General features: G+C 38.6%; 2 protein-coding genes across 3 annotated transcripts; one reads left to right on the top strand and one right to left on the bottom strand.

Annotated features, from left to right (window-relative positions):
• Window positions 1-1,400: 1,400 nt before the first annotated feature.
• Window positions 1,401-6,853, bottom strand: znf592 (zinc finger protein 592). The gene is made up of 8 exons (XM_072435767.1): window positions 4,850-6,853; window positions 4,523-4,701; window positions 4,185-4,358; window positions 3,948-4,107; window positions 3,252-3,407; window positions 2,976-3,094; window positions 2,766-2,904; window positions 1,401-2,693 (listed from the first exon to the last, which is right to left on the bottom strand). The coding sequence occupies exons 1-8, from the start codon at window positions 6,851-6,853 to the stop codon at window positions 2,397-2,399; spliced, it is 3,228 nt and encodes a 1,075-aa protein (XP_072291868.1). The 3' UTR covers window positions 1,401-2,396.
• On the top strand, window positions 6,789-18,836 carry slc28a1 (solute carrier family 28 member 1). 2 transcript variants are annotated; one of them, XM_072435769.1, is made up of 18 exons: window positions 6,789-6,887; window positions 11,990-12,063; window positions 12,139-12,215; window positions 12,549-12,640; window positions 12,715-12,904; window positions 13,018-13,159; window positions 14,399-14,512; window positions 14,696-14,770; window positions 14,858-14,938; window positions 15,389-15,469; window positions 15,578-15,703; window positions 16,097-16,227; window positions 16,307-16,475; window positions 16,992-17,189; window positions 17,259-17,340; window positions 17,428-17,526; window positions 17,756-17,861; window positions 18,689-18,836. In XM_072435769.1, exons 3-18 carry the CDS (start codon window positions 12,202-12,204, stop codon window positions 18,807-18,809), a joined length of 1,821 nt encoding a protein of 606 aa, XP_072291870.1. In that variant the 5' UTR covers window positions 6,789-6,887; window positions 11,990-12,063; window positions 12,139-12,201; the 3' UTR covers window positions 18,810-18,836. The 2 variants fall into 2 exon arrangements, with proteins under 2 accessions (XP_072291870.1, XP_072291869.1); XM_072435768.1 differs by lacking the exon at window positions 6,789-6,887 and adding an exon at window positions 11,741-11,835.
• Window positions 18,837-18,895: the final 59 nt, after the last annotated feature.

The raw sequence follows: 18,895 nt of genomic DNA, 5'->3' as shown, positions 1-18,895 counted from the left end.
CGACGAGCCCCCTCTGTCGGTGAATATGAGTACTACAAGGAACAGTACACTACAGAGTAAAGTGAGTAAACTAAAGAGAATAGAAAGGGAGGTAATGTTAAAATAAATAATTTAAATAAACTGAATGCTAACAAATAAATTAAATATATCTAAAATGATCATGTTTGCATTATTGTATTTGCATTAGACAATAATTCAATAGCAAACCCTCTACATTTAAAGATGCACTCTAATTTTACGTCTCTTGTGACAATTTGCGTTTATTCAATTACAGGTGTTTCTATTGCTTAAAAAATACTTTGAAAACCATACATTCTCCCTGGGTTTAGTGCCAAATGCATAGAAATTACATTTCCATGGAGACAAGCTGGTGACGGACCCTCCTCAATAAAAGTTATATAGTGCACCTTTAAGCGACTCCACTATAATAAGCACAATCAGAATCAAACGCATATGAAAAGATGTTTTGTAGCAGTACTTTATTGGTTAGAGACATTTACAATATAGAGATGATGCAGTGCAGGTTTACATGACTTTGCCCTACACACACACACACACACACACACACACACACAAACAATACTGGAGCTTTTTACAAGTATGAATGAAGTAGACATGCTGATCAGGCTGGGTCTCCTCTTCTACAGAAATTAGAAATATTAATAGCATTAGTTACACAGCTGACGGCTTGGTTCAAATATACAACCGACTGACATTTGAAGGGAGCGTCTGTGTTGAGCGTGTCTGGGGGTGTTCATCAGCTGCAGCAGCACTGTTGACATGCCTTTGGTATCGTAGCTCGAGCTCAGAGCCTGCTTTTCAACATGACCATCGTCCTCATATGAAGACGACTCCATGGAGGAACTGTCCACACTTTTCTTCCCCATGAAATGTCCTTGCACCAAAAAAAAAAAAAGAGTAAAAGTCACACAAAATTGGAGATTCTTGTTGAAAAGGAAAGGTTAAATATCTTACCTGTTGCCCAGAGGTTTCCCCTTGGATTGACTTTGATCTTTGAAACTTTATTCCTCAGCTCAGTTAAATCGAGAGACATGGATGAAGTGACTGGAATGAAAGAGAAAAAAATGAACGAGTAGAAAAAGCCTAACACAGCACCTTTCATTCCTCTGAGCTCTCTGGTGGATGTGGTTGGATGAAGCTTGTGGCCCCTCAGCGTCTCATGCAGATCCAGAGGAAGCTCTCTGCTTTTATTGGAGGGTGATCTTGTGCAGAGGCTTCTCATTGGCCCGGTGAGGATGTCACGGACTTCAGTGCTGCTGTGACGCCAAAATGACCTCAAGAAAACTCACCATTACAATCAACTGCTGTTTGAAGAAATATTGATCACATCACTCAAAGCTCCCACTCTGCGTGTGTAACAGATGAAACATGAACTGGAATTAAATAGGAATATTTTATTTGATGGCCACATGCTGAATACTGGCTTTCAGAATGAATACATACATGTAAGATTTGCTGGTATATGTAAACACATTCAATAGAATCAAAAAGCTGTCCGGCTATAAAATAAAAAGCAGCATCTGTCTTTGAGGTCAATATGACCACGCCACAGTGATCATATTCCCAAAACAATTTATAAAATTTAATGTGAGAAATTATTTACTTCTCAAAGCCCTTCAACAAAAAACAATCGTTTGCCAGAGGTAGGAGCTGTGGGTCACACATCCACATTCAGTCCCGCTGCTCGTGTCAAAGTCACAACTGCAAAAGCTTCGCTCCCTCCGAGGAGCAGAAGAACTCTGCTTCTCATGTGCATTTGCCAAAGCACATTTTACTACGGTTAGGTAAATTAGTCTTGCACCATTACCTTTCTATGCATTCATTAAATTCAGGAAAACAATTTGATTAAACATGAAACAATAAAAAGAACAATGATCCAGCACAAGCATAGGTAATCATGACGTACCAAAATCATAACATAAAGATGATTAGAACTGTTGAGTTGTTCTGCATAAGAAAGCAATCAGTCGCACTGAAAATGGAATGTATTAAAGCTAATGACTAATGAGCAGATTCAAGTGCTGTTTTTAAAAGTGATGATCCCTGCGTTAAAAGGAACTCTCCCAGACCAAACACTCCTGAGGACAGTACACTGTAATATCAGGTTCCATTATTATTGCTACCAATATGTGTAAACGCTGAGACTGACGATCCACTCATTGAAGATCCATCTGTATTCTTGCATAATAATCACCCTCGACAAAAGGAATATTACATTGTTTTGTACATTCCATCAAACATCTGCCTCCTCCTCTTCTGCACTCTCAGTTCTGTCATTAGTTATTATTGCTTGTTTGTGATTGGACGGCTGTCTCGACTCACTGCACTGTGATTTGATGGTATTCTCTGCACTCTTTGTGATTAGACATCTTTCCCTATTCTCTGCTTTGTGACTGAACAGGGGTCTCCTTGTCAGACGCTCTGACTTTGTGTACAATGTGGAGATGTCTGTTTAGGGCCAGTGCTGAGGTGAAGCACAGGCCGCAGTGTCGACACTGAGGAGTGTTCTCCTCCAGTTTGTGTTGAGGGATGTGACGCCCGAACTCCTGACCGTCAGAAGTGACAAAACCACACTTAGCGCAGCGGAAGCTCATCTTCTGCCTCTTCTCTGCTGGAGCATCACCAGTATGATCCTCAATCTTTATACCGAAAACAGGTGGTCCATCACAACCCTAAAATAAACAAAACAGTGCACTCATTCCTCTGTGGTACAGGTGGGTTAGAGGTGCATTTCTGATCCCTACCTTTCTTAAGGACTTGTTGGATTCATGATGTAAAGTCTTTGGCAGTTGATCAAAGTCTGCATGTTTAATGCCGTGCATTAGACTCATGTGGTTCTTCAGATTCACACTTGACGTGAATGTTGTTGTTTCAGTGCAACACCTGAAGAATATCCATGTAAGAAAACATTTCTCAAAAAGTGATGATGATGATGATGTAGGATGAAGTCTTACCAACAAACATAGCTTTTTTGTCTCTCGTCATCATCATGGTCTTTGCTTATGTGCTTTCTTAAACTGGTGGTGAAGTTGAAGGACTGGTCACAGTGTTGACACGGGTAACGCTTTCCTCGCTGGATTACAAAAGTATAATCACCAAGTTTGCAATGCAAATACATGCACAAAGAATTTCCTCATCCAGGTCTGATCATAGACCATAGTACTTTACTCCAGAAGTATTAGTACCCAGAGCGTCACTGGCCTTCACATTGTTTCTAGTCCATCACATACCTTGGCTTTGCTTCCGGCTTTGCTTTGGCCGGACTTTCTCTGTGGGTCATCAAAGGGTTTCACTGAGCAAACAGTTCTCTTTTCCTGGATCTTGTGATCTTGGTGTTGTTCATGCATTTGTTGGCTGTTCTTTTCTGCCGAACCTTTATGGGTATTCTAATAACAAAATATTTTTAAAATATAAAAAATGTACAGGTGGACATTTTGAACAAAGCAGAGTCAGGCAAGACAGACCAATGCTTGGGCCCTCAAAGCTACGAGGATCCAGAGGGACGATAACAGGCGCACTGCAGATGTAATCAGTTTGCATTGGCTTTTGGCCCTCTAAGTGACTCCGTTCTCATAATATAACCCGTGTGGAGTAGACTTATCAAGGCTTACAGTTTACAAAGTACATCTGAATTTTAAAAGTTAGTTTAATCTTAATGCACATGTTTAAAATGAGCACTGAAAATTAAACCATAAATAATTGGAACCAAAATAATTTTACGTAAATTATAAATCCAATGGCAATATTTATTTTATCAAGAAAAAAACAAAATTCCTCCAAAAAAGGTTACACAAACGTATACGTAACTTTAGAGAAATGACTTTTGTACTATACTTTTTACATATACTGTACGTAACATAGTTTTAAAACGTCATGGTTCTGCACTTAATTCAATGCAAAATATTTCCTAAATAAATATCAGTTACCTTGAAGTGATGCATTAACTGCTGTTTCAAAGCAAAGATGGAGTGACATTTGGGACACTTGAACACACATTTGACTCGTTTGAAGGTGTCCTCGTGGAAATGCTGATAGAGTAGATGTTTCTTCTTGAAAATTGTTTCACATGAGCACTTAAAGATTAACCTGTGAAATTAATATAAAACACTGAATAAACTCCATAGTCAGATTTTCAGGATTTGCTCTGTGTTCTGTTTACTTACTGAGGTGACGAGTTAGTGGTGCTGTGGTTGTTTTTTAGATGTATCTCACAGCGGTCAGACGACTTGAAGGCCACTGGACAAACGGAGCACTTGAAGAACATCTCACAGTGTTTCTCAGTGATGTGTGTTTTCTGTCCTTGTAGAGACTTAAACACCACATCACAATGAAGGCATCTGCACAAACATACAATAAAATGCATACAGAACCACCTTTAGTGAGGCATGGATTGTCTAATATTACAATGGTCTAGTACAAATATGTTTTAGACAGTATATGTAATAAAGTTTCACAAATATTCCCCATTTATAAATAAAGAATCCACTTATTTCCTACTTACTTGTACCATGATTTGCGAGCGTAGTGCAGACAGTTGTCTTTGACGTGGTTGTGTATGTCCGCAGATCGACACAGGACTCCACACTCAGGGCAGCAGAAAGGAGACTTGTTGGCATGGAAACGCTGGTGTGCTCGGAAGCTGCACTTGTTTGGGAGAATCATTGAGCAAACCTTACACATCTGAGAAGAAAACCAAATCTATTTAGGTTTTTAAGTACTGAAAAACTGTCCATGTTTCTAAAATATGTACAAAGGACCAAGAGCACCACTGTAAATTAGATTCTGATCTCTATACAGTAGGTATCTTGGGCATGTGTGTTTGACTCACCAATCTATCTGTGTGCTCGGCCACTCGCTGGTAATGTCCGGCGAGTGCTTTAAGGTTAGAGCATTGCTGGCTACACTCGGAGCAGGACAGGCGCTGGGGGGTGACGGCCTCCTGATAAAGAGGCATGACAGGTGCGTTCTTCTGTGAGGAAGATCTTAACAAACTGGGCTGTACAGAAGGAGATTCAGCTCTAAGGGGAACAAACATCTGGTCTTCTGCAATGGGCTTCATATAAAGCTGTGTGCACTGCATGACGGTGCCATTGACCTTGTGCTCCCGTGCATGTGCCAATAATGCACACCTGTTAAAGAACAGCAGCATCTTCCTACAGTGAGAGCAGGTCACCTCGATGTGAACACTCCTTCTGTTGTAGTGGTACTTTAGACTCCTCTCCACACCAAAGGAGTCGCCACACTCCAGGCAGCGGTAACCACGAGGAGGGAGGCTGATGTTGCTCTCTGGAGGAGGGTTCAGATTAGGCACGTATGTGGGCATAGGGTTAGCGTAGTGCAATAGTCTGGTCAAGGTTCCCACTGCTCTGTTGGAAGGTGAGGTTGTGTTGACCTGGTGCACTAAAGGGACGCTGCTGGAAACCCTGGAGGACACAGTCTGCACACTTGGCTGGTTACACAACCGAGCAGCTACAGATGCAGCGACACTGTGCGGAACAAGGTTCAAACTGGCCAAGTGCATTGCTTTAGGAAGATTTGGGTTTGCAGAACTACGTGCTTCGAGCGATTTCTTTGGTTTTTGCTCCTTACACACAATGGATTGTCGTCTGTCAGTTGAACCTCCATAGGGCTGTAACCTTCTGATTGTAGTTTCTGATTTATTAAGTAAAATGTTTGGTGAAGATGTTCCATTTTGGGAAGGAGACATGTTGTAAGAGTCTTCGCTGATCATACTCTGACAGGGAGAGGATTCATAAGTAGACTGAACCTCCTCGGTTTCTGAATCTGGGCGCACACTGGCAACAATGCGTCTGATGTGTCCAGATGAGGTCTTTATGGTCTTGATCCTAACACGGGGAATGCCTGGAGGTGAAGCCACTGCTGGAGAGACCATTCCACTGCTTTCACTGCACATGCTCACTGGGCTGTCTGAGGGCTTCATTGGCCTCTTCACGGTGTCCAGGGGGCTGCACGGAATTCCAGGGGAAAAGGCTGCTTTAGGGCTTGTCTTTGAACTCTCAGCCCCTGCCAAATCACTGGGATCTTTTAGAGCATTCAAGGCAGCAAGGGCCTCAAGACAGGAGGAGATCTTAGATTGAGATTTAGAGTCTGAAGTCGAAATATTAGTGGATTTACATGGTTCGAAACTAGTCACCTCCTTATTGCAGTTACTGTGGGAATTTGGGGTCTCATCCGTAGCATTGTAGACGTTTTCTTCAACACATTTGTGGTTCAGCTTGGGTTTGTCTATTTCACACTTTTCATATTCATCTCCTTTAGACGAAACCAACGTCATGCTTTCCATCAAGCCGTTGGGGAAAAAATCGTCTTGTTTATTAGGAAGTGTTTCTTTCTCTTTAATATTTGCTGCCTCTGACTCAGTACAAAAACCTAAGTCTGACAGTGGTTGGAAAAGTGTTTGATGAGACTTCAGTAGAAGTGGCGCATCGGCCACTAGTTCACAAAGTTCTCTAGGAGTGTCTCCATTCAACGAAGAATCAAAAGGTTTAGAAAAGACACTTGTGATTGTTTTGGCCAAATCAGACAATGTTTCTGGTCCTCTAGATTCATGTTCAACAGCGGAACAATGGGGCCTTTGAACAGCACTGTCCAAACAGCCAGGTCGACCTGACTTTTTCACATTCACAGCTGGAACATCTGTGGAGATGGTGGGTGGCAAGTCCTCCTCTAAACATACCCCTATGGGGTTTTGTGCCCTGTCCAACTCCCCTTTGCTTTCTTCAACTGCCTCTTTAGCGCCCAAACCGGTGGCGTCGGGGATGTCAAAGGCTGCCAAGAGGTCGTCAAAGTCTGGGGTCTTCACGTCACCCATGGCAGCAGACTTCTATAAACCTGTGGCAACAAACGTAAGCTTGTTCACGTGTCACTAATCGAAGGCGACTGTTAGGTACATATTTTCACATGCACTTATTTACATTCGCTCCCGGTTAGCACACAAGCTGCTTCAGTAAACACAGTATTGTAGTTTAGTATTACAAGGCACATTCACACAGCACAGACTTGCAAACCCGCAGTCGCTAACATACTACAATGTAATAACCATGGTATATGTGCCACTGGAGCACAGATATGGATCCCCGGGTCAGTGAGTTAGCTTAGAAAGTTGCAAATTGAAACGTCGCGGAAAGTAGTCACATGCCAATATGTTTATTACAACCCATATATAAACTTACCATTTGAAAATACTGTGCTTTTTAACTATGAGCAATGTGAATACAATGCCGCGAAGGCCTGAATTATATCTGTCGCTGTGATACTTGTCATTATGCTAGGGCAGTAGCATTGTTGTTTTCCTTTTCCTGAACCGTGGACTGTGGCGCGCGCGTTTTTCCCTCGGTGTTGTCTGACAGGCTCAGGCTACGCTTCTGCTCTTTTAACTGCCCCATCGTTAGAATATTAACGCATACTTAATAATAATAATAATAATAACAACAATAATAATAATGACAATAATAATAAGAATCTGAAAGCAATAATCAAGCAACGATATGTTATGTGTCAAGTCAGTTTATTATTACCTACATACTATAAATCTTGTGGGTGAAGTTGTGAAGTATGAACGTAGATTCTTACCTACAGTGTTTTGTGATGGACAGATGTAATTTCAATCAATGTTAGATTCTGGCATGAAGAAGCAGTTTATTTGTCTATTTTAAGAGAAACTACTTCATGATTTTGTTGTCCTGTCCTGCCTTCCTCCCAGCCTAGGTGTGACCAAATCGTTTTTTCAGTATTTTCACTGAGAGCCACATAGTCAAACATTTTTAAAGCTGGGGGCCACAGACAGGAGGTCAGCACAGTGAGTTCATCAGTTTATTTTATATATATCAACCTTTATTTAACAAGGTAAGAAGGAGTTTAGGGATTTTCACTTATCTTTGACAGAGCTACTGCACAGACTTGGAACTTTAGTTTTAGGTCCGTATTCATGTGGAATCTGATATTTTTCATTTATAGTAACATAATTAATTCAAATTGCAGAATGAATACTACGAATTCAGCAGGAAGACTGAGGGCCAATGAAAAAACCACAACCTTAGTTTGCCCCCCCCCCCGTCCCAGCCTGCTTATCTCAGATCTTGTGTTCTCACAGCTCAACAAAATGAGCATGAACATGAAGCACATGTTCTGGACATATAGTACATTAGAAGTGTTACAAATGTGGCTCTAACCTCAGAGTATTATACAACTTTAACAGACACACTTACTCCTTTCCTTTTGGCAACTTTTAACCAGATAACTCAGACCCCTCCTAGTTGGAAAGAGGCCATCATATCCCTGATACCAAAAGAAGGGAAGGACTGATTGGATTGTGCCTCATATAGACCCATTTCTATTCTGAATGTGGACTGTCGTATATAGACCTCAATTATGTCCAAAAGAATGGAACAAATACTCCCAAACTTAATCCACAATAATCAAACAGGATTCATTGCCAAATGACAAACTCAAGACAACATGAGATGATCCTTACACATAATGAGCCAAATACAAAAAACAACAAAACAAAGCCATAATAATTAGTTTTGGAGGCTGAGACGCTAATTCAATTTCAAATTAACTATTTCATTCTAAAAAAAATGTAAGACCATAAAAAAGATCTTGAAAAATATGATCTCATCCCATACTTGAGTCTAAATCAGAGGATTGAAACTATGAAAATTAATGTTTTGCACAGATTTCTCTGTCTGTTCCACCCTCCATTTCCATCCACAACTGGCTGTTTGATGAGAAGAATAAAACCTTATCTAGATTTGTATGGCAAGGAAAGAAACCTCGTATCAGATTCAAAACCTTACAATAATCAAAAGAAAAAGGAGTTTGGGGTTTGCTTGTTCTGCAAGGTTACTTTATTTCAGCTCAAATCGGAGCATTATTGTTCTAGTGTGATCCAGCTGCCTGGGGGAGGTGGAGAACCCTTGGGTGAAATCTACTCTTACAACATGGAAGGAGCTAATAATTAAATTATTATTAATAAAGATTGACATTTTAAATTGGTTGGCTTATGATCAAAACACAGCACAGACTCAAGATTTAAAGTTTGGACAACAAAAGGAATCCATTTTTTTTTTTTACCAGATTGTAAAGAAGAAGAATTTGAAAAGCTTTGATATCTTGAAAGAATCCTTTGACTTGGAGGAACAGGACTTTAATAGGTATTTACAGATAAAGAGTTATCATAACCAAGAAAACAGAGTAATGGCCATCATAACCCCTTGACTGAGATATTTATTAAAGCTTATCAGATCTTTCAAGTGGAATAATATCCGAATTATTTAAATGTATTAACGATTTGGGCTTTCATTCTACTGGTTACGTAAAGGCAAGATGGGAAAGAGAGGGCCACTTTGTTCTGGTTGACGAAGAGTGGGAAGGTCCACAAAATCACATGGAATTCTGTTTGAAAAGTGTGTCTCGCTTCTTCATAACACCATGTCAAAGTGCCCATTACTCCCAGGGAAATGCCGACTGATGGAGAAACTGTGGCAGCCAGGAGTTCGGGGTTATTGGACTGAAATTAATAATGCATTGTAGACCGTTTTTTGACATTGCCATCCCACTTACTGTAATTTAGAACAATGTATCTGGGCCTCAAAACTCCTGCCATGGACACAATCAACTGATACCTTTGGCTTATACTTCTGGTGGCAGTAAAAAGGCCACCACAAACAAATGGATGACACGGACCACACCAACGATTAAGGACTGGACTGACATCGTGGCAGACATTAGACAAATGGCAAAAATTACATTCGGACTAAATTTGGAATTGGTCGAATTCAACTGACTAAATGGGACCTTTCTTTTAATTTAAATATTCCATGATTTGTATTTATGTTCAGATGATGTTTACTTGTTTTTCTTTTAATTTATACTCTCTGGTTGTTTTGTGTTCTGTTCTATTTGTATTTTTGTGCTTTTGGAATTCAGCTGTCCAAACCTGCTCATAAATGATCCGTGCAAATTTTTGAAGACTAGTCTATGCAGGCCAGGGGTTATATTTACACTCAACGTATAATGTGTGAATACATGTGAAATAGCTTTTGACATCTGTAGTTTGTAGTGTTATGTATAGAGTACTGTGCATTCACTTCTTTATATTGGTTACCCTCTGTCAGTACATAGCGTGTCGCAGAAAGTAGAAAAGTAAAATGAGGGCGAATTTTTAGGTGTCCATTAAAGCCCTGTTTTACCCCATTAACAGCAAGGGAGAAGTATCTATTTACCATGGAATACAACTTTAATTTATCATGTTCTTCACGTAAAATGACGCACCCATTTCCTCTGCCATGCTGTAACCTGGTTCTTATGAGCTGTGAAACTTTTATATGAAGCAAAAATACGTGATTAGGCACAAGTGGAAAATAATACTCATTAAAACCAATCAGTCTGACAGCAGTGGTCAGCAGAGCTCTTGAACCAAGCATGCACAATGAGAACTGCTGTTTATGAAGCATGTTTTCATCATTTTCAGATTATAATTTAACCTCTTATGTGTCATCATGAAAATGTTAATGTCCTCCCCGTCTGGTCTTCTGAGCATTACAACAATTGACCTGAACAATTCCTCACAGTGATTAGTTAAAAAGCTACTCAAGGAATCATTACAGGCATTTAATGGTGTTATTACACTTGTATAATCATAACTTTTCTAACCCTAACCCTTTTATGATAGACAAAGAGCACGTTTGTGGCCTATCCATTTGTTTCAGAATGATACAAAATTAGGACCATTGCCATAGCAATTAACAATTCATGACAAAATCTTATATTTTTTTAATAAGAAAAAGTCCTCAACAGGAAGCTGAAACATGACAAGGGCTGGTGATAAATATTGAATTACAATGAATATTGTGATGATTTGCTTTTAGGTGATATAATTTTATCAAAGAAGCTCTATGATCTATCATCAAGTATGAACTTTCAGAAGAAGCAGATTATTATATTTACCTCTTTAAGGTAATATTATAAAGATACAACGTTTCTTTGCTCCAAGAAAATTGTGATATATTGTGATATCTTTTGCCATATTGCAGATGCCCACACCTTCGGTATGTTGCACTATTGGTAATCTAAGTTTAGACTTAAGTATTAAATGTATGTTTTTAAGTATGAAAACTTTCTGTCAGAATTTGTCAATTTCTATATTTATGACTATAGGGTGGGCAATATTGACAATGACAATATAGTGGCAGTCCATCACAAACCTGTCGTGTCATTGTTGTCATGCATAGCATGTAAATGACAGCGTGGTAACATCACTTTAAATTACTTTGAAAGAATACAGTTCCAGTGTTGTTTATTTTGATAAAATTTCATATTAGCCGACTCTTTATTCTAATTTTCCATATCGCCAATAAAATAACTGCGATATTAACCATCCATTTTGTTTATGTTTTTGGTCATATCTTTGTATTTTGATATTCTGGTATCATTGAATCATTGAATCAATATGGCTTTAATTTCTCCCACCATGTCTCACCAAACTACATCTTATCACCTTTTTACAACTTTTGTAACCATATTATACTGCTTCTGTGCCTGGGCGTAACAGAGTTGATAAAGTTCTTATGATTATTATAAGTTTCTATCTGGCACTAACCTTATCACTGCTTGGACTCAATTCAGAGCTCTTGTTGATACGTTTTTTTGGTACATACCAGCACAACCGTAAGAGGTGTCCAAGGCGGGACATCCTGTCTCTGTTAATTAATGATCAGATGTGAGCGAGTGTTTTGGCTTGAGTGTAGTTCAGTATTTCACAGCTGCTTGGTACAGGAGGACACACAATGTGTGAGTTACCTCTCACTCCTTTTCTCTCACTATGTGTCAATATTTCCGGGCATATGATAATCCACTAAATCCTCTGGACCTAAGAATTTATATTTATTCGGCAAATGGCAAACCTGCACGACAAGGTAAACATTGACTATTTTTCTTGTTCTAGCAAAACCCAACAGTTATCAGCTCAGAAGTCCAAAGTATGCCAATGGTGTTGAAAACCGTGCTTTTGAAGATGAGGTAAGCTTCACTGTGAACTGAACAGAAAGTACATGTTATTCTGAGTGCTGCTATAAACATGCCTTTGTGTTTTAGCAGGTCTATGAAGATGTCCCCAGAGCTTGGGAGGAGAAGGCAAAGAAGATTAAAAAAGGGGTTATGTCCTTTGGGAGGTGAGTTATTGCTTTTTTGTTAAGTACATTCTGCCTGTTTTTTATTGTTAGCCAATTGTGCATAACATGACATTATTTGGTTGTGATTGCCTAATAGTGGGTTGGATCTCAAACATAACTTCATTGTTCAGAAGTTCCTTATAGATTCGGTGCATATCGTTTGAAGTGAGGAAATGGTAATACATGACATATTACCATTTCTTTACCGAAACAAAGTATTTTCACAGTCATTTAAAAAAAAAAAAAAAAAGATAAAAAATGGCTGACTCACGCGTACATAAAACGCGTGATCATAAAAAGTGCTGAATGGGAACTCATTTCTTTCTTCTGCAGCAACATTTCCAAGCCTCTTAATGCCACAGAGGATTACTTCAGGGCTCACTCGCAAACCTTCAAACACATAATTCTTGGCATACTAGGAACAGGTAATACGCACGTGTAATTGTGTAGATACATGTAGATAATCTATGTGCCGTTTCAGTGTGATGTTTTTGTGCAGGTTATGTGGCGTACTTCATTGCAGCGTGTGTGCTGGACCTGCAGAGGGCCACAGCTCTGGTGGTGCTCACAAGTTTGGCTGTAATCACCAAGTTCCTGGGCCTTCTGCAGGAGTACAAGGGAGAAAGCATCAGGCGCTGTTTTGAACCCGTGCTGACGTGCTTCCGGTCAAACTTCAAATGGATTAAATGGTAAAAAGAGTGTATGTTTAAAAGTGTGGAGTCTGTCAGGTTATGTACACATTGTAACATTGCACTGAAGGGGTCATTCTAGTTTTTGTGTTATATGTGGTGTTATTTTCCAGGGTTTTCATCTTGGTTGTGTTGGTTCTTTTGGTGGTATGGCTTGTCATAGACACAAGTACCCGTCCAGAGCAGCTCATCTCCTTTGGTGGCGTGTGCATGTTTGTCATCATCATACTCCTATGTTCAGCAAACAGGACGGCGGTGAGTGGAATATTAAACTAAGTGTCAGCAGAAAGTGCAGTCATATATATTACTTATCAGTGCTTATCAGCGTGAGCACTGCTGCGTGAGACCATATCACTCGGCCTTGGGCCCATGTAATCATGAGGGTTACCTGAAGTGCTTCCTTGGAATAACAACAGTTCCGGTTACCCATATAATTATACTACTGTATATGATCAATTTACTGTTATTAAGCTAGAGCCCCAACAGGGCCTATGGGTTTTGCAATTATTGTTGACAACTTTCTTGCAAAATAAACTTATAGAGAGTTTTACTGCCATGAAATTTGGTACAAATTCTGCCATTTGGACTGAAAATTCTGAAATGCTGAGCCAGCATTTTTGCATCGCAAAGTTAATTTTCCTCTAGTCCTATTTGGCAAAAAATATTTAAAAACTGTTTTATATTATATTTATATCAAAATTATATTTGTAAAAAAATATGTATTATGACCATTTTAATCTGTCTTTCTTGCCTGAACCTACTCATTGTGAAAGAGGGAATTTGGTGCGGCAATGCCCACTTTGGAAGGAATTACATTTATATGGTGAAACTTTTAGTTTGTTGAACATTTCTTCATGTCCTCTTCCTTCACAAAAGGCATTTGCACAGCATTGCCATGGCGATTTGCGAAAGCGCCCATGTTATTCTAATGGAGATGATACCTGAGTGTGAATTAACAAAAGCCGCGCAGGAGGCGTGTGTTAGCGCTATCCTTGGGAGTTCGGGCCGTTTGATTTCACTGGTGGCTTTATTTGACTATTACCGGTGTTATTGAAGTATAAATGATCAGTAACCTTCCAAAAGAAGATGTTTGTCTGTTTGACATGGGAGGATGTGATTGAATGCATATTTTAATTCTCCCCTGAGACATTGCATTTGATGTGTGGTAGTTGTTCTATACAGTGTGTATGTGTGAGCAGGTATTACTAGTGTTACGAGGACATAAAACTATTGACTCTTTATGAGGAGATGGCTTTTTATGGGACCAAAGCCAGATCCCATATTAGTCCTACTTAATATCAACAACATAGTTTAAAGTTAAGATATGAGTTAATTATTGAGCTTATGACTAGGTTTAGGTTAAGGTTAGGAAAGTGGTAATTATGTTATAGATATAGTAAATATACCAAATCAGATCTTCAAGAAATGAATGTCAGTCACTGAAACATTTTATTACAAACATTTGATCATTTTAATAGAATATGTTTGTTGCAGGTGAAGTGGCGACCAGTGTTCTGGGGCCTGGGGATGCAGTTCTGTATTGGGCTGTTCGTCATAAGAACAGAGCCAGGATTTATAGCCTTTGAATGGATTGGAGAGCAAGTGACGGTATGAAATAGCATATTTTAGCATGTATTGTGGTGGCCAAGATTTAAAAAGACACTAATACTACATGAAAACCCCATTTAATTTATTCATTAACCATGTTTTTCATGTCTTTATTTTTCAATAACTTGAATAATCCGAGCGCCGTCCTGTTGACACTTGAAAAATATGTCTTTTAAATTTCAGATATTCTTGAACTATACCAAAGCAGGATCGAGTTTTGTTTTTGGACCCCTGATCAATGATATTTTTGCCTTTAAAGTGAGTAGCCTGAACAATGTTGTCTGTAAATCAAATGAAGTATATTTGAGATGCAGTTTTATGAGTAATGATGTTCTGTTTGCCCAGGCTTTGCCCATCATTGTGTTCTTCAGCAGTATCATGTCCATCCTGTACTTTTTGGGTATCATGCAGTGGCTGATTCTTAAGGTGAACGCCTACATGTCTTTAACTTAATCATGTTTCAACACGGATCTTGTTCTTTTGGTCATTGTGTGCTGCTGAGTGTATCATACTCCATCAGTAATATCGGTACATCTTAAAACATATGGTAATCTAGGTAACGTCATGTTGTATAGTTTTGAAGAATAACTTTGGAGATAAAATGTCTCTAACAATATCGTTTGTGGTGGCTACTGGAACTATTCTAGGCCATGACCAATATTTGGTAGTATTCACACATTTATCAAAACGCGTATTATTATTCTTTTTATTTACTGTAATGTGCTACATTACTTTTTGTCTCATTGAGCTAAAGATGTATTTTAAAACAAGAACAATAACCTTTCTCATTTTCCCATATTTGTCAAAGTCAGGGCCAAAGTGAAGGCCCCTGTTGTGGTCTTAATAATCGTGATGCTTATGCTTTTGTTCTGGCAGATCTCATGGGTGATGCAGATAACCATGGGAACCTCTCCCACAGAGACCCTGAGCGTAGCCGGAAACATATTTGTTGGGCAGGTATGAGCGCACTTGGAGTTTTATTTACCTTTACTTAGTTTGTACTTTGTCCCACACTTTTATGATGACCTCCAGCAGGAGACTTATGCATTAACTTGTGTTTTTCAGACTGAGGCCCCACTGCTAATCCGCCCGTATTTAAAAGACATGACCAAATCTGAGATCCATGCCGTGATGACCGGGGGGTTTGCCACCATAGCAGGAAGTGTTATGGGGGCATTTATTTCATTTGGGGTAAGACATTATTTTGTGTAATTTTTATAGGAAGCAACCTTTGCTTAACATTTATTTGCATAATAAAAAAATATATTTCAGCAATCATATTGCCTTCACTCCATTGCATTTCCTATTAATATACTCAATTTCCACACCATTTTCTTGCCTTTCTAAACTCCTTCACACCCCCATTGTTACCAGCAGATATCTCAGTTCTGCATTAAAGGTAGATTTACTTAAATTTCCCATTTTACACATTAGACATTATTTATGTTTAAACATGCTATGGAAGCTGTAGATTTATTTATTATTGTTACAATTAACGCTAACCCTATATAGATTAAACTCTGGCTTCTTTGCTATTGTTTGTGCCAAATATGACTCTTATTTCCTCTATCCACTTAACTCCAGATTGATGCCTCTTCCCTGATCTCGGCCTCTGTGATGGCTGCCCCTTGTGCATTGGCCCTCTCCAAACTGTCATTTCCAGAAACAGAAGAGAGTGTTTTAAAATCTGACAAGAGCATTGAAGTGGATTGTGGGTATGTACCGGTACACTTAAACACCAGATTTATTTGTTAAGAAAATTATTGGAAAATGTCATTCTTTTTGTTCACCAAGCAATGAGCAGAATGTTTTGGAGGCTGCCAGCAGTGGAGCATCGGCTTCCATAGGTCTTTGTGCCAACATTGCAGCCAATTTGATCGCCTTTTTGGCCATTCTAGACTTCATAAACAAAGGGCTTCAGTGGCTTGGTGGGATGGTTGGATATCCCGAGCTCACATTTGAGGTTTGTTTTTTACTACTATCACTCACATTCATTATACTTTTATTGTGCAGGGGTTGTATCATCCAAATAACAAAAAACACAATGAGCTACTCATTAAAGTTACATATTGAGTTCACTACAGCTTAAATATTGTTGTATTACAAAAAAACAAAAATCCTACTACTGCACAGAAAAACACTAAATACTGTATCTTGTCCATCTATCAACTATTGAACAACAAGTTGATAAAGTAATAATTGTGATTGGCCTCTTTCCCCAAACTATTCCAACAGTTCCCTCATTTGTCCAGGAGTGTTCATTGTAGAAAAAGATTCAGTTGTAGTCATCTGTTTCTAGAAAAACAAAAGGTTTTGACTCTCAGATGACCACAATTAAATTGTTTTCTACAATATTCTCACAGCTGTTAGTTTTGTAGCTAATTTACAAGGTACAAGGTGCACCTTAAAGATTAGGCCTGTTCACATTTCGGTCTTGCAATATACTGTACACATTTATAAAGTTCTGTGTGTTCCGCAGCTCCTCTGCTCGTACATCTTCATGCCTGTTGCCTTTATTATGGGGATTCCATACAAAGAAAGCTTCACGGTCGCAGAAATGCTGGGAACAAAGCTCTTTCTCAACGAGTTTGTGGCTTATGAGAAATTATCTGCACTAAAGGCAAACCGCCTGAACGGACTCGATTTTGAGGTTGACGGAGAGATACAGTGGATTTCGGTAAACATATGTCCCCCTTTTTTTCAGCACCTTGGCCTAATGGCGTAATAACAATTTATAATTGTGTAGGTTCGATCAGAAACAATAACTACATATGCGCTTTGTGGATTTGCAAACTTCAGTTCTTTGGGTATTGTCATTGGAGGCCTCTGTATGTAGATTTTCATTGCGGTATATTTTTATTGTTCATGAAATATTTTGAGATTTCTGACAATGTATATTGTTTTATTTATTAAAGCTTCCATATGCCCAACCAGAAGAAGTGACATCTCCTCCATAGTTGTGAGAGCTATGCTCACTGGAACGTGTGTGTCTCTGGTCAATGCGTGCGTAGCAGGTAATAAAGATGACTAACCTACTGGACTTTTAAAAAACATCCAGCTGCATTAACGACAGAATAATGACAGAATATGTTGTTTGCAGAGGACATTCGTTTTACTAAATAATTAGAGTCTGTGATATGACAATTTTGACAATTTACATTTCAATATGATAGATTAATAGGGCCACACTATTATTCACCAACTCCAAAAATATGAATACTGAAACGTTGTTCTGTTTGACAGGAATCCTGTTTGTGCCTCCTCTTGATTGTGTCAATGTTTTTCAAAATAACCACTTCAATGTGACCAATGGTGACGTTAACAGCTGCTGTAAAGACCTCTTGGGAAGGTAAGAGCTGGAGAAGCAGCTTTAAAGAGTCTTATGCGGCTAAATCAGTTTTTAATTTGTTTTAAAAACTTTTTTATGTTTGGAAATATATACAAATAAAATCAAGAAACCAGACCAGAGAGCAGGACAATAAAGAAATAAATACAATAATAATAATAATAGAATTAATGAAATATAATAATTTTGGTACAATATGACAAACATAAATAAAATTAGGGCACAGCAAGTCCAACAGTTGCTAAATTATTTTAAATAAGCTTTTAAAGTTGTTACAACCGAGTTCCCTCATCATCACCGCTATATTTTGTTTGATTCATACATTTTTGAGGAATCCTGTATTGTCCTGTTTGTGAGAAAAATGGCAGTTTTCATCTAGCCCCTATCTCCGCCCACTAGTCTGTACTTGCAATATTTGAGAAATGAAAACTCAGTGTTATATATGTAGGGTTCAAAAAGGCCACGTAGCCACTTTTCAAAAATAAAAATATGTTAAGAATATCTGAATAATTAACTGGCGCTTCTAGATCAATATTGTGGTTAACACTGAAAAAGAAAAGTATTCAAAATGATTATCTGCTTATGTTATAGTCCAATACTATGTACTTAAAAAAAGCATAATACATCTCATTTAAAAATACATTCTGCTAAAACAATTTAAATGAGCATTTAACCATGTTACAGTTATCTTCCCTCATCATTAGTCAATGGACCTGTTTCTATTATTGAGTCGCTTTGGATCAATATTGTGGTCTACTGTGAAGTAACGATCTACATTGTTCAATACTAAGAACAAAAGCATCATTTAAGAGTGTTCTTCTCTTCCACAGCACTGTCAACAATGGCACCCTCATATTCGATGGCATTTGGAACAATGTCCAAAATGCCACGCTCTATTTCTCAGAATGTTGTCGGTGTTGTAGTGTTTCATTTGAAAATCTGTGTAAGTAGAACACACAGTATATTTATGATACCAGCTATCAATCGTTGTACATTTTAATACAACGATCTGTATTATTACAAATATGTTCTATGTG

This window comes from Eucyclogobius newberryi, unplaced genomic scaffold, assembly GCF_026437365.1.
Source record: "Eucyclogobius newberryi isolate DKJ021-1_F unplaced genomic scaffold, fEucNew1.0.hap1 SCAF_7, whole genome shotgun sequence".
NCBI classification, from domain to species: Eukaryota; Metazoa; Chordata; class Actinopteri; order Gobiiformes; family Gobiidae; genus Eucyclogobius; species Eucyclogobius newberryi.
The sequence above is the reverse complement of the archived record's forward strand: the minus strand, read 5'-3'. Positions and strand labels throughout refer to the sequence as shown.